At 48.7% G+C, this 18,693-nt stretch overlaps 1 protein-coding gene across 1 annotated transcript in view; it reads left to right on the top strand.

Moving 5' to 3' along the window:
• Positions 1–8,012: 8,012 nt before the first annotated feature.
• The window catches only part of DELE1 (DAP3 binding cell death enhancer 1), a 19,755-nt gene continuing 9,074 nt past the window's right edge, over positions 8,013–18,693 (top strand). The window contains exons 1-7 of the mRNA XM_030459228.1: positions 8,013–8,153; positions 8,282–8,366; positions 8,558–8,678; positions 8,976–9,119; positions 15,533–15,588; positions 17,080–17,173; positions 17,900–18,042. Coding sequence (XP_030315088.1) covers positions 8,047–8,153; positions 8,282–8,366; positions 8,558–8,678; positions 8,976–9,119; positions 15,533–15,588; positions 17,080–17,173; positions 17,900–18,042 — 750 coding nt within the window. The 5' untranslated portion in view covers positions 8,013–8,046. The remainder of the gene's footprint in view (positions 8,154–8,281; positions 8,367–8,557; positions 8,679–8,975; positions 9,120–15,532; positions 15,589–17,079; positions 17,174–17,899; positions 18,043–18,693) is intronic.

The raw sequence follows: 18,693 nt of genomic DNA, 5'->3' as shown, positions 1-18,693 counted from the left end.
CTGCTGTCCACAGGCTCTAGTCCTTTTGGGGTCCTTAAACAAGTCCTTAAACAAGACTTTGTTCCATGCACACTGAAGTCATGACCTGGGCTAAGCTCTGCTTCTCTGGCACTCACACACTGTCCTTCCAGACTTCCTGGTGCTCCAGATCATTCCATGACTCTTCCCCACTTTGGTTCCCACCAGCACAGCACAAAACCACTCAAGCCAAGTCAGTAACTGACTTCAGTGCTGTGGGGACAAACCAGCCCAGATTGCTTTTTTTTTTTTTTTTTTCCCCTCCCCAATTACCTGTCATTTTATCTGCTGTAGGATGACAGAGAAGCTGATATTCCAGGGCAGGAATTCCCACTACCTCCAGCCCTGGCAAGCCACAACCTTCCTTATTTCTCAGTTAAAGAAATTTGTGAAATTAACCTAAGTGACATGTCAGTGCTGGGTATTTCTAGCCTCCTCAGGACTAGGCTAGGCCAAAAACCTTAATTCTCTTATCCAACTCAAGGCTACATGTTCTGAAACAAAGATATGTTGGCACATGCAGTGGCTGTGCTTAATTCCAGAGAAAGGGAATTTAAAAATTAGGAAATTTGTTTAAAAAAAAAACGCCCAGAGTGGCAGCCAGAAAGGTAAGATGTTTTCAGGTGGCAGGTAGACTATTTTAGGATTCTATATTGGAGGCTCAAAGCAAATGCATGTAACTTGTCAAGAGAAGACTTGAGGAAAAACAAAAAGCCAGCATCATAAACCAGGAGGATCAGGAAGGCTGCTGGAAGTTAAAAGGTATCCTGCAAAAAGCTGAAGTTGTGTCTGAAAAGGGAGAACTAAAAAGAACATAAATTTTGGCAGATTTAATGTAAAAGCACAGACCGAGGAGAGAGTTTAGAAGCAGTTTGCTAAAGAAATAAATTTTAAAAAGTAGTAAATCCTACTTGAACACATCAAGAGTAAGAAGCTTGCAAGAGGCAGCGAGATAAACAGGTATGAAAGAAGCAGTCAGAAAAGATAATTCCGTCGCCAAAAGAAATCCCAAACCTCTCTTTCTTAAATCTCTGTTCACCAGGAGAATCTCAGAGAAGCTGTGTAACCAGTGTCATGTTTATGAGGCACTCACAGGAGGCTTGTCTGAATTTGAGGTTGTTAAGAGCAGGTGACAAAGCAGAGGAAACGAGGAACAACATCACTGGGCGCAGATGATACTCGTAGCAGATTTCTACAGACTGTTAAATATGAATCATCTGAACTAATACCCTGAGAACCTAACCTTTTGCTGAAAATTGCTGTAATTATCAAAGGGCTGAGAAGTAACTAATAAGAAATCAGTTTTTAAAAATAAATCCAGTGGTGGAGTGAGGAAACCGCAGATCACTAAGTCTAATGTCCATAGTGGTGATATTGGCAGAAGCTCGAGTAAAGAACAGAATTAGTGAATACATGAATAAAAGTAACACATTAGGGAAAAGTAAACATGACTTTTGTAAAAGGGATCTGAGCCTCCTAAATCTGCTGGAATTCTTTGAAGTCAAAAGCATGTAAATAGCAGAGATCCAGCTGAGAAATTTTCCCTATATTTCCAACTCACCCCAAGCTTCCAGAAACATCAGACATTGAAGGTCTCATCAAAGGCTCTTAAATAAACTAAACAGCCAGGGACTGCAGGTAAGTACCTCACAGAGTTAAATAATAGTTTAATACTAGAAAAAAGAAGATAAGACCAAAGGATGAGTTTTCACAGTGGAAGATGATTATCAGTAAAGTCCCACGGGGATCAAGGACCATGGTGTTCAGTGTGTGAAGAAGTGAAAGCAGACAGGAGAGTGAGGAAGAATTTTGATAAAAACAAAATTAATCAGGATAATATTTAGTACAAAAAACTTAAAAGATCTCACGGCACTGAGCAGTCTCATGATGAAGTGGAAGATAAATTTCAGTCCTGACAACTATCATCTGGCTATCCATGAAGAGCAATACTACAGGCAAAGTGATGGGCCCTGAACCAGTTGGCACAATTTAGGAAATGCATCCTGATGTTCTCATAACTAGTCCTACAAATACATCCCATCATTGCCCAATAGCAGTCAAAAAAATAAAAAATAAAAAATTTCAGAACTGTTTGGAGAGAAGTTTGACTTTGCCACTAAATGAGCTGCTGGTACCTCGAACACCAAGTGTAGTTTTGGTAACCTCACTTAAATAAAAAGCAACAACAAACCAAAAAAACCCAGAAAAGATACATGGCAGAATGACAAACATGGTGAGTACAACACTGCTTCCCTGTGAAAAACAAGATTACAGACAAAAGTTGAAGAGGCTGAAGTGATCACTTGCCATTTGTCTTTCCCAATTGTTCTGGTGCCAGGGAGGGGAGAGGGCCCCCCCCAGAAGAGCTCTGTCATGGGCATGTTCTGTTCAGCTCCTGCAGCCTCCAGACCCTGACAGACCTGGGATCCCGCTGACATTCCCTGGGATGCAGCTTGGTTCTGTACAGCCCCAGTGTGTGTGCAGGGAGAAAAGGTAAGGGGGGAGGAAAGGCCAAACTCAAGACTGCTGTAACTTGCAGTACCTTGTTTCCATTACTTCTAAATCATAACTCATTAGAGGTCTCCCTTTCCCATCTGCCTGCCCCAAGCTAGAGTTTCAGAATTAAAACAAATACAGAACCACTCAGGCAGCACCTGACTGCAGCGACCCAGCCCTGCTGCTCACCAGCCCCTGTACTGATGCATTTTAACACAGCTCCTCTCACCTTTTTACATTTCTCTCATTTTTCAAAGTCCTTTGAGCACTGTGGTTCAGGCTGTTAACCCAGCTCCTTCAAGGACAGCACTGCTTCTTATGCAGTGGCTAGAACCAGTTGGTCCCACACCTAATAACACCTTCAACTACCAGCAAGCTATTAATAACATGCAAGCAATCATTTCCATTGCAAGCGGGTGCCTAGAAATCAGGAGCTGCACAAAGAGTTCCTTCCATCCCAAATGTTACTGTCCCATTGTGCACCTCAGAGTTTAGCTGAGTAATAGAGGGAAGGTAATAGAGGGAAATAGTCTGTAGCAAACAGAATGTGTTTGCTTTCACAGCTCACCTCCTGCTCCTCTACACTCAAACAGGCTCTCACTCAGTGACAAGACCACAGCTGTTGCCATCTTTTCCTTACCTGCTGAGTGCAACATTTAGCTTGAGGGACACTGAAGTTTTCTGTTTGTTAGTTATCAGGTCAATAACTCTCACCTTATCCCTTCAGTTTCCATTCTGCTGATCAAACCTGTCAGCCTTCCTTGAGTGGTTCCTGGCCCTCAGAAGAAATCACATTAAATTGGCACAACCAAGTAAATCCGTAAGGGATGTGCTCCTGACTTACCAAAGGGAAGGGGGGAGGGCAGTCATTTCTCTTCCTTCTTGCAGGGCTCCCATGTCCGAGAGCTTTGAGCTGTCTTGAAACCCTCCCTGGGGATTCTGCAGTTCAAGTCAGCTCAGGTCTTCAAATAAGGCCCAGAGGAGATGTCTGTGGAACTGAAATTGATACGTTTAAGTGCAAGAGACAATCGTCATTTCTTGGAGTATAAGCTAAAAATACCCAGAAGAAAAGTGGAATACATAATGGAGATTTTAAAGATCTGTGACATACCAGAGCCTGCACGAGGGTTTTAATGAGAGAGGGAAGGCAATTTAATTGGTCAGTGGGAACAGATGCTTTGCAGGGTGAGTGGGCTACAGCAGCTCCCATGCCCGTGGAATGCCCGGAGCTCCAGGGCTGTGCTCAACATGGCTGTGACAAGGCCCTGTCAGAGGAGAGCATCATCAGATGGGCAAGAGCCTTAATAACCAACATCTCTGTGCTGTCAGATCACAGAGCCCAGCCACGAGGAGAAAGCCCTAAAAAGAGGAGTCCAAAGCTGACAGAGGAACGTTTTGGAAGGTAATTGCACCGCTGACCATCTCTGGTTGTCATTTATTTAATTATTATGCCAGGCATGAAGCTAAAGCAGCCCAGTTAAGTTTGAAAGTCTTGTTAAGGCAGCGTTAACAGGGAGCTGCTGAGCAGCAGGGTTAAAATCAGCAGGCCTCCCTGGTGAAAACTCTCCTGGAGTGTTTGTCAGTGCTGGTAGGAAACCCAGAAATAACCTCCCCAGCCCATTCAATTAGAGGCAATCACCACCCAGGCTCCCTCCACTCCTGGCATGGCTCATCAATCAGCTCCTCTGTCACCGTGTCTCCTCTCATAGCAGTCAGCAGAAGGCTGGGAGCTCCCTCCCCATCCATGTGACATTTACTGTCAGGGGCTGTCAACACCAAGAGATTCTCCCAGGGCTTCCCAGTTCATCACAAAGCAACGAGATCTATCCCCAAAACGTGCTCCCAGTTCCAGCTCTGGATTACAGGGTCTGACTGAGGGGCTCTGCAGGGAAGACTGAACAGGCAGGGCCAGCTACAGCTTCTGCCCAAACACCTTTCCTTTCTTATTTTCTTGTTAGAAAAGTGCAATCCTATTAAGAGAGGTTTGAGGCCCACGACTAATTAGGACTCCCTCAAAAATGCCCCTTACAAACTCGTTGAGAGCAAGATGAGGCTGCTCACTGGGAAACTCAGCCCTCTCACCTCCAGCACTGATCCTGCATTCAGGATCCTGCTTAACACCACAGTGACCTAGTGGAAAAAATGTATAAAACTTAATAAATTGCAGCTGGCAGTATTGACAGAGTGTGCATAGACACATTTGCTTTTGCATGAAAGTATTCTCAGAAACCTAATAAAGTAAAATAAACAGATTTTCTTTGTCTGTGAGCTGTGAAACCATATCATCTGTAATTACGTTTCAAGTAGACTTGGTCAAAGTGAAGGATGAGGTGGTTTGGGGTTCTTTTTTCTGGCTAGAGGAAAAAAGAAACCAACACTGCTGTGTATCAAAGCTTACAATTTCAGCCAAGATACTTTGTTCAAGACACAGAAAAAGAAACAGGTATGTGAAAAACTAACTTACCACCAGGAGACAAAAAGAAGCAGCTCCAGCACCCAGGGAATAAAGATCCAGCAGCAGAAATGTCTCAAAAATATAACCAACAACTTGGGGACAGGTTGATTTTTGCTGGGCTGTAAGAGGAGGACAGGCATTAGTGAGTGCTGAAGCCAGGTAATAAATGAGTGTTTTCAATTACAGGGTTTTTACAAGACCTCAGAAGGTGTAAAACCTCCTGGAACTTTGATGTTTGTTTTTAACTTGCTTTCTTGCAACATCTGGTTTCCTCTTGCCACCAAAACAAATCTTTTCCTTGAGGGACCCGGTGCTTGTTTCCCTAAGGAGCAAAGTGTTTATTACTCCTAGAATTCTGTGTGAAAACCACCCCAGCTCCCTGTGTCAGCCTGTGGATCCTGGATGCAGCAGTGCAGGCAGCATCCCATTTCATCCCCTGTGCCCCAGGCCCTGCTGCAGGCAGGGAAGGAGCAGGCACTGCCCTGAGCTCTGAGCTGCTCCCATCAGAGCAGGCAGGCTGGGGAAGTCTGGCTGTTCCCAGACACCTCCTCATCCTCCTCCTGCTGCAAACAAAGCTGCCAGGAGCAGCTGGGCCATCCCCTCCTGGAGACACAGGCTAAGGAGAGTGGTTTAGAGTTGCCACCCCTTCTCCTGACCCTTTTCAGAGGATGATCTCCCTGAGAAGTCCTGATCACTGTCACCTTTCATGACAAGGGACACTTCTCCCAGCACATAGGAACAAAACACACTCAGCAGCCCTGTGCCTGCACAGCTCCCTTCATTGCTCTCCATCCCAGACAACACCTCTGAACTTTCCCACCTCAGCTTTGTCTTGCTCTGGGCACTCCCTTTTCCTCCTCCTCCTTTTCCTCCTCCTCATTTCCCTCCTTTTCCTCCTCCTCCTCCTCTCCCTCTCCTCCAGCATCTCCAGGGCTGACACTGCTCAGCTGCTCTGGCATCCTCAGTCAGGAATCACAGCTCTGCTGCTGACTTGCTGGTTGCAGAAAAGACACAAAGATGGGGACACCAAAAAGAAAAAGGCACCAAACGGCTGGGGATTTGTATAAAAAACCACAAACCAAACCCCCAAACAAGCAAAGCAAACAACTGGGTCTAACAGCATTAAAAACAGTGATTAGCTGAGAAGATCTTGAATGAACCAATCCCAATTTAAGTTTTGGGAGCATTAATTACTGACATGCACTTGATGAGTGAGAAAATTAGGGTGAGATTACAGAGTACAGATGCTGATATTTTGCATGTAATTTTCATCCCCAAACAAACTGTAGTAGCTTAGGAAATACCAGCCTACTAGCAAGAGACAATTACAAACAGTTACCAAAACAGACAACTAAATGACTTTGTAATTAAGGTATTAAGCCAAATCTGGGGTGAAAAGGATAAAGGATTTGTATCCCACATGACACTAGACACACACACACACAAAAAGCTATGGAAAACCCAACAGAAATTCAGTAGTTTAAAGCAAGTGCTTAGGCTGATGAAAGAGAGTGATTACCTATATCCTGGAAAGCCACACTTGGAGCTCAACTTGGAGCCAGCCAAGCATAAAACAGAGATAATACTGAACAAGAACTGTGAGACCATAAAAGGAATTACCAGCAAGGAGAGAACCACTGTGCAGAGAGGCTGCCAAAATGACCCAGGCTTTCTGTGCCCACGGAACACAGAAATAAACACGAAATAAACATGAAATAAACACGAAATAAACATGAAATAAACACGAAATAAACATGGAAGAGCTGGAATGAGCACAAGGGCAGCAATATTCCCACTTCTGAAGGAAGCCACCAGGGTGAGGAGAACTGAAAGCCTTTCCTCATCTCTCTCAGGTTGGGAACTCTGCCATCTCCTGGGACAACACCTCTGGGACAGCCAGAGCAGCACAGAGCAGACCCCAGCCAAGGGAAGTCTCTGGTTCCATCACCAAACCCGGGGGCAGCACAACCCAAACCCTTTGGCCACACTTTCCCTTCACAAATGCTCTGCCTTCCCGCCCACTTCCCCAGACACAACTAATCCCAGCAGTGATTACAGAACACTAACTGCCCGAGCTCCTCCTCACACCTGGAATTACTTTTGTGTTGTTTATTTCTTGCTATTTTTGCTGCAGGAAACAAACTTTGCAGGCTGCAGCTTTACGTCCAACCCAACCCCAGCACCCCCCCTGCCACCATTCCGGGGCAGGAGAAGTCCCGGGACTGTCACAGCTCTGGGGTGACCGCTGCGTGGGGTCCCACACTCCCACTCCTCACCCTCGGGGCTCGCAGACCTCCAGAGAAGGGGGCACCGCACCCCTGCCAAGGGGAAAACGCACGGGGGGTCCCCAGGACACCCCCCGGGGGGGCACTGAGAGAGCCCCCCAGCACCCGCTCCAAGGGACCCCGACCCACACGGGGACCCCCGGGGTCTCCACGTGTCTATGTGTCCCCAGCAGGGACCCCCGGGGTCTCCACGTGTTTGAGTGTCCCCCAGCAGGGACCCGCGGGGTCTCCACGTGTGTCTGTGTGTCCCCAAGGGGGGACCCGCGGGGTCTCCACGTGTCTGTGTCGTGTCCCCCCCCTCCCAGGGGGGAACCCCCGGGGTCTCCACGTGTCTGTGTGACCCCAGCAGGGACCCCCGTGGTCCCCACGTGTGTCTGTGTCCCCCAGGGGGGACCCGTGGGGTCTCCACGCGTGTCTGTGTGACCCCAGCAGGGACCCCCGTGGTCCCCACGTGTCTGTGCCCCCCCCCCCGGGACCTCTCGGGGCCAACCCCGCACACCGCCGGGTCGGCTGGGGGCGGGCAGGTCGGGCGCCACTCTCCCTCCTCTCTATGGTATGGCGCCGCTCTGCCCTTACCCGCCCGCGGTGCTCAGGCCGCCCCAAGCCTGCCCTGTGCCCGCCGGCCCCGCTCTGCCCGTTTCCCGGTGTGGGGGGAACACCGACACCGGTACCGACACCGATACTGCCTGCCCGCGGGAGCCCCGCTGGGCTTAGCCTTGCCCGCTCCTTCCTCTCTATGGCCCGGGCCGGCGTCGCTCGGCAACGCGCCCTCTCTATGGTGCGCCGGGCGGGATGTGGCGGCTGCTGCTGGGCCGCGGGCTGGCCCGGTGCTGCCCGCCCCCGGCCCGAACCGCCTGGGCCGCCGGACCCGCTGCCCCCGACCGACCCAGCACCGAGCGGTGAGTGCGGCCCATCCCATCCCGCGGCCTCGGCGGGGGAGTTTCCCCTGGTGCCGGAGGGGCCGGGTCTGGGTCTGGGTCAGCGGGGGGATCCCGGGCTTCACGCTGTTCTCCTGGGGCTGTTCTAGGGCCGCCGGCTGCCGGGATGGACCCGGGGAGAAGCCCCTGCCCCGCCTGGGGTCCCGCGGCTCCGTGCTGGAAGCAGTCACCTGGGTGAGGAGCAGCGGGCTGGGCCGGGGGGATTCCCCCGGAGACACTGGGGGAGCCTCCAGGGAAGGGCGGAGGGGTTGGGGGGCTCCGCATGGAGGGGTTGGGGGGCTCCGCATGGAGGGCCCGGGCTGGAAAAGGGGACAAGAGGAGGGAGGGGCGGGGGATTTTCCGTGACTGTGTCCGCTTCTCCTCAGGGAGCGCTGGGAGCGCTGCTCCTGCAGCTGGTCAGACACATCTCCTGGCTGAGGTCGGTGCCGGACAGCGGGAGGGAGCACAGGGCTCGCTGGAGGGGGTCCCGTCCCGCTGAGCACACAGGTCAGGGGCTGGGGCTGGGGGAGGAGCGGGCAGACACCCTTCTCGGGGCTGGGGTCTCTCGGGGAGATCTCTTCTCCATTAATGCAGTCCCACTCTGCATCCTGCAGGCCCCTTGCCTTTTGTTTTCTGTTCTGCACTCTGCTCCCCGAACTTTCCTCCTGCCTGTGGCTGTGATTGATCCACAAAACTCGGCTGCTGACAGAACCACGGAAATCTGTGTTTAATTCAGGACGCTGGGTGGATTCCCAGCTCAGTGCAGGGAACTGCACAGCTAACAGGAGCTGTTCTGCATTTCAGTGGTGGCTGAAGCCTCGACGAGCTGTCCCAGCAGGCAGCTGCCATCCTGCTTCTTGCAGAAAGGAAATCCAGAGGTTGTACCGGAGAACTCATCCTCAGGCGTCCCCTCAGGGCCAGGAGAGAGCCAGCCCTGGGCAGAAGGAGGTACTGCAATGTCCTGCGGGCAGGGTTCTTGTGGCAGAAGGGACCGGGGAGCCTCTGGAGTCTCCCCGAGGCAGAGCTGGGAGCCGAGCAGTCTGCAGCCAATTATTGACTCTGGAGGTGATAGGATAAGGGTGGGAAGGCAGAACTTCAGAGAGAGGCGTCAGGAGTCCAGGGACAGGAGGAAAAAAGAGCTCCTGAAGGCAAGGGGGAGCCTGTGCTGCAACTGTGCAGGTGGCATCAGGTTTCCTGGTCTGCCTGTTCTTTCTTGTGGACAGATGTTTGCAGTCAGAAGCTGCTGATGGAGGAGACTCGTGTGTGTGGTGTGAAACTGAAGGAATTCTTTTCTCCCAGAAAGATGAGGACGTGCTCCCAAGTGTTTATGCTGCAGATAAGGAGGGAACAAAGATGTTTTGATTCCAATCAAGTGTATAAAAACAGGAAGATGGACTTTGAAAAAAACCTTTTAAAAACAGAAGTGTCCCCCAGGAAAGCATGTATTAACGTCTTTAAATTTAGAGTCTTCCCAAGGAAGATCAGATGAGGCCTACAACAGGGCTGCTCACTAGATGTATAAACACTAATAGTGGCTTTAGGAAAACTGATAAGAGGCAGGAAGCCCAGAGGAAGTGGGAAAGGGGGGGGCAACATATGATCACGGTGTCAAAAAGGCCCCAAGAAAAAGCCACCTCTGGATGCTGACTGGGTGATGAGAGGTGGTGCAGAAAAGGTCAGCAGGATTTCCCAGTCTTTGCTTTCTCCCAGATTTTTGGCTTTCTTCTGTGTGCCCATCACTGCTTATCAACCCCATCCCCAGGCAGAGGTTACCATTCCCCTCCGTTGGCAAATGGAGCATTTTGTTTCCATGTCTCCTAATTAGCTCCAGGAAAACAGCCAGGTTAATTTACCTAAACTGCCAATTAGAGTGTTTAACCCATCTGCTTTTGCCTGGAGCGTATTAAGAAGCGCTCAGACACGCTGCCTGGTGGCAGATTATTGGAGATGGACCTCTGGGAGAAGTGGTGGGGAGTAAGTGGAGACAGTGATGCCTTCAGCTGGCACAGCAGAAGGTTCAGGAAGAACAAGTGTCTGTCCCTGACAAACAGTTTCCTGCTGGGAGTCAACAGGGAAGAGCTTTCAGGCAAACTGATCACCTGAACGCTGGCCAGTCAGCCACTAAGGCCACGTGCTCTTTGTTCAGTGTTCTTCACAAGCTCTTGAGCTCCTAATGATGATCTATAAAGCAGTGCTTAAATCTGCTGCATGGCCACAAGAATGAACACTGACAAACTGGATGCTGGGTTTTAACAAGGGGAGTTGCTTGAGCCACAGAACTGCAGAAAGGGCAATTTGGAGTTGATAGAAACTGTGTTAGAGAGAGGCTGGATACCTGGAGGAGTGTGCTACATCAAAGGGTCTGGAAGGATTTAGGAAGCCATCTCTCAGGCCAGCTCTCTCCACTGCAGAGAGCAGAGAGAGCTATAAACCTCTTAAGAGTTCTTTGGAGAAGTCAACAGGCACGAGGGGCAAGACTGTCCAGCTTTTAACTTCCTGAGAACCAGCCACGATGGAAAAGAGAGCACTCTGGAGAAAAAAAACTGATGTGAGGGAAGGCAGAGGGGCTGTTCTTGGGCTAGTGACACCTTTAAATACAAGAAACAGTTTTCAAAATGGAGAGCCCTTACCAGTGGATTCCCCCAAGTCCTGTTTGGAAACCTGTTCTGTTGAAGCACAGTCAGCAGTGGTTTGGGAAAAAAAGAGGTGAGGAGCGAGGTGGCAGCAGAAGCAAATGGTGCAGAATTATTCAGGACAGCCAGCTGTGAAAGTCACAGCAAAGGCTGCACAAGAACTAAACCCAGAGTAATCCCAAGGTGGGTTAAATGAGTGCACGCAGGGGAAGGCAGCTGTAAATACACATATGGAATGAGGAGTGTGGAGTGAGTAACTCTGCTGCAGAGGGAACATTTAAAGTCACCACGGATATGCTTTTGATAAGGTGAAGCCAGTGCTCAGCAGCAGCGAGGCCAATTAAATGTTAATTATTGTGCAGGAAGGAGCTGAGGACAAGGCAGTAGGGGAGGTTTGCGTGAGGCTGTGATGCAGCCACATCTCCAACACTTCAGGGAAAGGCTCTGTCTCCAAAGCAGTAACAGAAATGGCACAGAAAGGGAGGACAAGGAGACAATTGGACAGGAACAGAGACTGACTCCTCTGCTTACAAAAGAGGTGGCAGCAGGTGTGCTCTGTGAAACTGACAGTGCTGGGGGAGCTGAGCAGGGACAATATTTTTCATTATACACATATTATTAAGCAGCTGAGGAATGCTCAGGTAGTGAGTTTGATTTAAAAAAGAAAGCCAGAGACAGGACAGATCTGGCCAGGGCACAGGTCAACCGTGGAACTCGTTGCTACCAGCCAGAAGTATAAATGGGTTCCAAGAAGTGATTAGGTAAAATTACACATTCAAATCAAACTTAATTGGTCCAGCTCAAGATCACAGAGCAGTTGATTGCTGGAAAGTTCTGCCAAGAGGAAGCATGACTTGATAATCCTGATTCCTTACCCTTTCTGCCCAAGCATCTCCAGCTGTCAGTTGTCAGAGATAATATATGTCAGAGTAATTTGATTTTGCTCAATAAATGAGTCTTCAGATTACATTCTCACATTATGCCCTGCATCCACTTTGTGGAAATTTCTTGAGACAAATCAGGGTGAAAAGATTAAGTCATTTTCACTGGGGAGTCTGAAAAAAATCCAGAGGTTTGTAGTGTGAGAAGTCTTGGGAATCTTTGCATAGAAAGTTTTACTGGGAAGCCTGGTGATACCTTTCACTCAGAGTATGTTTTGCTTTCTGCAGAAAGAGCTGCCTAAGATTTAGGATTAATTTTTTTCCCTGGTGTTTATAGCTACCAAGAGGCTGGCTAAATCAGAATGCAGCAAGAAACTGGGGAGAGCAGAGGGAAGGGAAGGACAGACGTCTGGCAGATGATGCAGGGGAATCTGCTGGCAAAGTCTTCCCATTAGAGAACAGATCTCCAGAACACAGAGTGGAGCAGAATGTACCTTCACTGCTCCAGTTTGCTGTTGGCAGCGATGGCAAAGGACCTTCTAGAGAGAAGAGAGTGTCCTCACCCTTTCTTCCAGTGTTTCAGTGAATTTCCAGGCTGGGGCTGTGTGTTCAGTGAGAAGCTGCCATGGCTCTCAGCTGCTTCCTTACCTCAGATAGCAAAGATCTCTGTGCTGGATCCAAACATCCCAGCTTTGCAGATGAGCCATTCCAGCTTCAACAGAACACAAGATGATAGAATCTATGACTTTTAGTGTGTTTAGAAATGAAAACTTAGGGAAATTAATTTAAAAGCTGCTATAAATAGCATTCTGCATATTTACTGCCAGCAAGTCCTCGGCTGCACGATCACATCTTCCTTTTTTCCGTGCAATTTGTGCCTCACTTGAAGCTTTTTTTGCTGCAAGTGAAAGGCACACAGTGAAGGAGCAGGTGATTACAGCCAGTCTCAGTGTTACAGCAGCTGAATGCTGCCCTGGGGAGTTGTATTTTACCCCTGGCAGGACTGTAAAATTTGTTACTTCAGTTTGGAGATTACAGGCATTGCAAAAGTGTGTTTTCATTTCAAAGCACAATGAAACCAATTGGAAACACTAAAAAAAAATTTTTTTTCCATGAGGCAGAAATGCTGGATTCTGTCCAGCTCTTGTTGTGAATTCCTTCTGATGAAGCGTTTGGATGTTGTGGGATGAGCAATCCAGACCATGTATGAGAAGATTATTAATTCCTCATTTGGAGCTAGCTCTGAGCAACATTCAGTTAGTACAGGATGAGCAGGGGGGAAATACAAAATATTTATGAACTGCTGCATATGTGAGTGTTGGGCATCCAGTCCACTGAAAGCTGCAAGACTGCACGGGGAATAAAAGGAAGGATGTGTAGTCAGGTTACATCATGGAACACATCTGAAGAACTAGAAATGGAGCTGCACAGAACATTCCAGCAGTGGCATTCCCAGCTTTTCTGTGCTCTGAACACCCAATCCTAAGAATATTTGGCTGTGGTTCTGTGTCTGTCTGTTCAGCACCTATGTTCTGTTCAGTTCTGTGAAGTTCTGCTGAGGCTTGACCCTTCTTTGGGAAATAAGAAAAGAAAGAGTTGGGGTTGAACTTGTATTAACTCCTGTCAGGCTGAAGGCTCTCCTGAAGAGGGGTGGGATTCTTTGCTGCTTTTGTTTCTCAGTTTCCTGCTGAAGGAACCCAAGCACTGTGCTTGGATTGAGTGCCTGGTGTTGAAGCTGCTGCTCTGACACGGGGGAGATTTAAAGCTGGTGAAATCCCTGAAGAATCTGGATTTGAGGCTTGCTCAGCCCTCAAGGTGAATTCCAAGAGAATTCATCAATTCAGGCTTTTAGGAGATGAGACTGGAGTCTGGAGGGGTTAGTCCTTGTGTTTTCTTCCAAATGACCTTATGCTCTCTGGGAGTGGTAGCTATAATCTGGGGAGATTACTGGGATTTGGGGTGAGGAGGGATTTAAAGCTGATAAAAGTCACAGTGAGTTCCTGGCTTGTTTTCATGGGGTTAACTGTCCAAATGACAGCATGTTGTCTCAGTACATGGCAAATCTCTGATTTAGGAGTAAAATGTCTATGCCACATGTAAAGTTTCATGAGAGCATGAAGTGTTGTTTAAACACACAGCTGGGAGAATTTTTAATACAGACATTCTTTTTTCCTAAGGTTTGCTGTTGTTCATAGGGCAAAAAACCTAAATTATATCATGAGGGAGATACCTGAGCATGAGATTGTCTTATGGTGAGAAAGATCAGATAACTTTATGCCTGATCTGAAAATAAATGTAAAGCACACCTAATAAATTCACAGATTGTATTCTTTTTGATGGAACGATGAACAGAAACTGTGTTTGCCATCTTGCTTGTTGGGTGAGCTTGTTCAGATAAAATACATTTTAATATAGCCAGGGGGGAATTGTTTATGTGGGAAATAATGAGGCTCCAGCTGGAACCCAGACCAGGGCTTCATGTGCACTGTAAGAGTGTGCAGGCACTTCAGGAAACAACCTGCTGGTTTCTGATGGCACAAGTGCAGCCAGACAGTGCCAGGAATCCAGGAGCTGGACCCCAAAAGGAGGGGATTTTCCCTTTTATCATCCCCCTGCTCTGCAGCCACGCAGCTTAAGAAGGGGATGGGGAGACACAGGGAGAGCACAGCTCCTTCTTGCTTTAGCAGCACTGCCTTGGAGTCATCCAGGCTTCCAGCACCTGGGATGCAGCTGCTGCTGCTGGTGCTGCAGGTTAAAAATAATTGGCCTCAGTCAGCCCTGTTCGTCCTCCTGGCTGGAGGTCACTGTCCTCAGAGAGGAGCTGGCGTAAATGCCAGTGTAATCACTTCCAGCACAGCTCTGTTAAGAGCTTATCTTTTGCTGTTGAGATTTTTTGTTGTTGTTAGATAATTCTGATTGAAACTGGTCAGCTGGAAGCTGAGCACATGGTGGTGGCAGCACGTTGAGGAGCGCAGTGATGAGCGAGAGGGTGGGTTCCTCTGGGGTGATGAGCTAAGCCAGAGGAGCACATCTGATCACCCTGGTGCAGAAACAAAACTATACCCTGGGAAGAAATTATCTGGAAAAGGAGGCAGGGAAGGAAGCACCTGGGCGTGAGATCTTGGTGTGATGCCCTGGGCAATGGGAACTGGAGCACAGCTCTGATAGGATGCAAACGAGGCAGTTACAAATGGGAGAAGGAGGGAATTTTACCTTCCCTGTGACACCAGAGAGAGGGTCTGCACCTCAGTAACAATGTCGAAAATTCAGGAGTAGAGGTAAAAAAAAAGTCACAAAATTATTCAACCCGGGCAGCAAAGTACTTCAGCTGCAAGACATGAAGAGCCCAGTCTGTTTAGAATCACAGGCAAGAATCAAGAGGGGTTGATTAGTCATATCAGGACTCTGAGAAGGAGAATGGGCTTTTTAGTACAGAGCAAGAAAAAAAAGCCTGGAAGAGCCAGCACCTGGGAGCTGAAACCAGTTGTACTTCCATTTGAAATGAAGCACAGAGGTGTAAAGCATCGATTACAACTTGCTGAAATGTACTCTGAGAAAGAAGCAGGAGATTCTCTTACCTTTCAGTGTCTTCAGATCAAGCCTGGAGACCTTTCTGGAGGAGGTGCATTAGGCAGGTGCAGACTGGCAGGGCTCCTGTGGCACTTGGTGGCTTCTGAGGCAGCAGGTCAGCTTCATCAGTGCTCCTTCTGTTCTTAATGTGCCTGGGTGGCAACTGGTCCTCTAGGAAGGAGCTGTGGAGGAGAGAAGATGGTTAGAGGAAGAAAAGGTGAAGATACAGCATTGCTTAACCCTGCTTTTTTTGTTCTCATTTATTTTATTTCTGTAGGGAAGTTTCAGATCCCTGAGAGCTCCAGCTTGGGGCCAGTCCTCCACAGTGCAAAGGTGAGCTTTCATTTTCCACACTCTCCACCTGCACCCCAGGCTTCCTCTCTACAGGAGGACATCTCAGTGCCACTCCAAGCACAGCCTGAGCAATCCACTCACACATGACTTTTTTTTGCTCTGCACAGCTGGAGGCCAGGAGAAAGAGATGTGATAAGCTGCCCTCTGCTTTAGGCAGAGCAGCCAAGAAAAAAACAAAACAAGACCCCAAAACAACCAGCCAGCCCCTCCATCCAGTTCTGTTCTGGTGTATTTGCATTTTGATGCAGTCTTTCACTAGCTGATTATATGCTGTTGCTATTTTGGTTTTGACCAGACAACCCATGACTGGAGAAGCTGGTGTCACTCCTCCTGAAGCTGCAAATCAGGACTGGCTCTTGTCAGTTATAGAGAGGAAGACACTTTGGGCTTGAAGTACAGCAGCTTGAGAGTCACAAGGCTATAAATTATTGTTCTTGTTGTGATTAAACCTGCTAATTCCTTGCAATTCACAGCCTTAGGTGCAGACAGTTCCCCATTTTAAAAACCAGTCAGCTGAGCAATTCCTCAAGGACACTGTGAACAGAGAGGAAATAAATTCAGTATTTAACAGGGTGGGATCCTCTCTCTGACATGGAAGCTATCTCTGCTCCCCCACCAGGAGGGCATTGGCTTGATCTGCTGAGGGCTGAGCACTGAGCTCCCCATTTTGTGAGCTGCCCCTTTCTCCAGGACCCATAGGAAGGGTCTCCAGCTCACTCATCAGCCGTGGGGCAGGTCCTGGGGGGCTCTGCCATGTTTCCAGCCAGCAGCTCTGGGTGCAGGCTGAGCAGGGAAGCTGGTGGGTGGAAGGGGCATTTTTGCTGCCTGACTTCCCCCAGTGCAGAGGCATCTCCAGCTGGTGTGCAGCCTGCACTGCTGCCACTCGATGGCACTAAATGTGGAGGCAAGCTGGGAAGCTGCAGGCCAGGCTAATCTGCCTCCCAGAGCTGTGGTAAAAGTAAAAAATACTGTTCATTACTGAGGAGGAGAAGAGATTGTCTCTGCTGGGCAGGGTTTTATTAGGAGCATGCAGTGCTGGGGAAGCTGACAGTGAGGGCTCAGCTTGGGTTGTGTAAAGCATCCACCAATCTGTCAGGGCACGTTTGGCAGAGGCTGTTTGTGCTGTCCACACGAGGTGGGAGGGTGAACCAGGGCTCATGTTATTTTTGAAGGGGGGAGTTAGGAGTGATACTGGGTATTGGCTGAATTCTGAAAAGTCTGATGGTAGCTGAGAGGCTGCACCAAGCTCCCTGGCCAGAGGGAAGGTGAGCAGTGTCCGTGCAGCTTCCCCAACTGGGGAGGAAAGGGAGATTTTTATTTTTTTTGTGGACACATGACAGAAGATTACATCACCCTCTTGATAACTATAGCACAGTACAAATGTGTCTCACTGCTCAGTTTCCAAGAAAGGATCTCCTGTAAGGTTTGAAATGTTTTTGCTGTCTTAATAGCTTTCTTTTAACTCCTCAGGGTGACCCAGCTCAGCCAGGGTGTTTAGAAGAAGCTGCTTTCCAGCTGCAGCAGATTTTCCGGATTGACATTTCCATTGCATTGAATATCCTGGGTAAATGTGGACTTGGATTTGCTTTGTCCTTAAACCAGACATTTCTCTTTTTGAAGGACCTCCAAATTGTTGCAGGTTTTGTGCAAAGGCAGAGATGGCATATAACCAAACTGAAACCTCCTTTCAGCAATTTCAACTGTGCTTTGAAAGATTTATTGTCCTTTGTCCCATCCTGCCACCTGATTTATATCAGCATATTTAAATCCAGGCTTGGTTGAAGCCTGCACTGTTGTCCTGACATCTGTGGTTACAAATTGAGCCATCTCTTGTCTTTTTTGCAACACAAGCTGACATATCCTTGTATCCTTTTCATTGCCTGAGATCACAGTCTTCTTGGCAAGCTGAAAAAGCAATTGCAGAATTGCAGCTCTAAGGCGAGCTGAAGGAAGATGCAATGATCTAAGAAAATAAAAAAGATCTCTGCCCTATATACACCACTGGTTGCAGCCCTGAAAAAGCAAGACACTTCTCTGCGAACACATGCTGTCGTGTCAGCCCACGATCCTGCTTTGCAATGAGACTAGAAAAAAATTCCTAAAAGGCAGAGTTGCTGTTTTTTTCCTATGGCCACTTTGGTCCTGAGGGTTGATGAGCCAGCCAGAAGTGGAGCAGAGCACTTGGCATGGGGCAAGGAAGGCCCAGAAGCTGGCAGAAGGGAGGGGAGGTTGCTGCATTTGAGGCTGCATTGTTTTCTTTTCCCCTGTTTTGACATCATTTTCTTCTCAGGCATTGAAAGCATGAGGGCTGGCCACTATGAGACTGCCTATTCCTGCTTCAAACTGGCAGCAGATCGAGGCTACAGCAAAGCCCAGTTCAACGTGGCTCTGTGTTATGAGCACGGCCGAGGCACAGAAAAGGACCTGGAAAAGGTGTCTGTGGCTTGTAGGGTTGTATGGCATGGAATGGGTTGGGTGGGAAGGGACCTTAAAGCTCATCCAGTGCCAGTCCCCTGCGTGGGCAAGGACACCTCTTGCTAGACCAGGTTGCTCCAAGCCCCATCCAACCTGGCCTTCAACAGTGCCAGGGAGGGGAGATCCACAGTTTCTCTATGTGCAGCCCAGCAGAGGAGAGTGGTCTTTGTTGCACTTTCCTCCTTCTGCATGGGAGGGACAGTCTCTAAAATCTCATTAGAAAATGCTGGAAATAATACAAGCTGTGGGTTTGCAGCACTGTGTCCTAGATCCCCCTCAGAGATGTCCTCCTGAAACCCCCTTTCTTTCTCAGCTTCTGAAGTCTTCTCCTAGGTACACAGGCTGTGCAGCTAGCACCCAGGGGGAGTGCTGAGGAGAAACCTGTCATGTTGCTGTATTTAAAACACAGCTGCACATTCCAGGGCTTCTTCCCATCTCCAGCCATCCTCCTCGGGTACCTTAACTCCAGCTGCCACCTAGTGCGTGGTGCTGCGGTCAGCACCTCCTGCTGCTAGGAAGGTCTGCACAGGCAGCTTGTTTGGAGTAACTCTGCAGATCCCCCCAGGGCAAGGCAGCAAGCTTGGGGGGTGTTGGCGCAGTGCCACCCCC

The sequence above is a fragment of the Calypte anna genome, chromosome 13, assembly GCF_003957555.1.
Source record: "Calypte anna isolate BGI_N300 chromosome 13, bCalAnn1_v1.p, whole genome shotgun sequence".
In the NCBI taxonomy this organism is placed as follows: Eukaryota; Metazoa; Chordata; class Aves; order Apodiformes; family Trochilidae; genus Calypte; species Calypte anna.
Note: the sequence above shows the minus strand (reverse complement) of the source record. Positions and strands in the feature narration are given on the sequence as shown.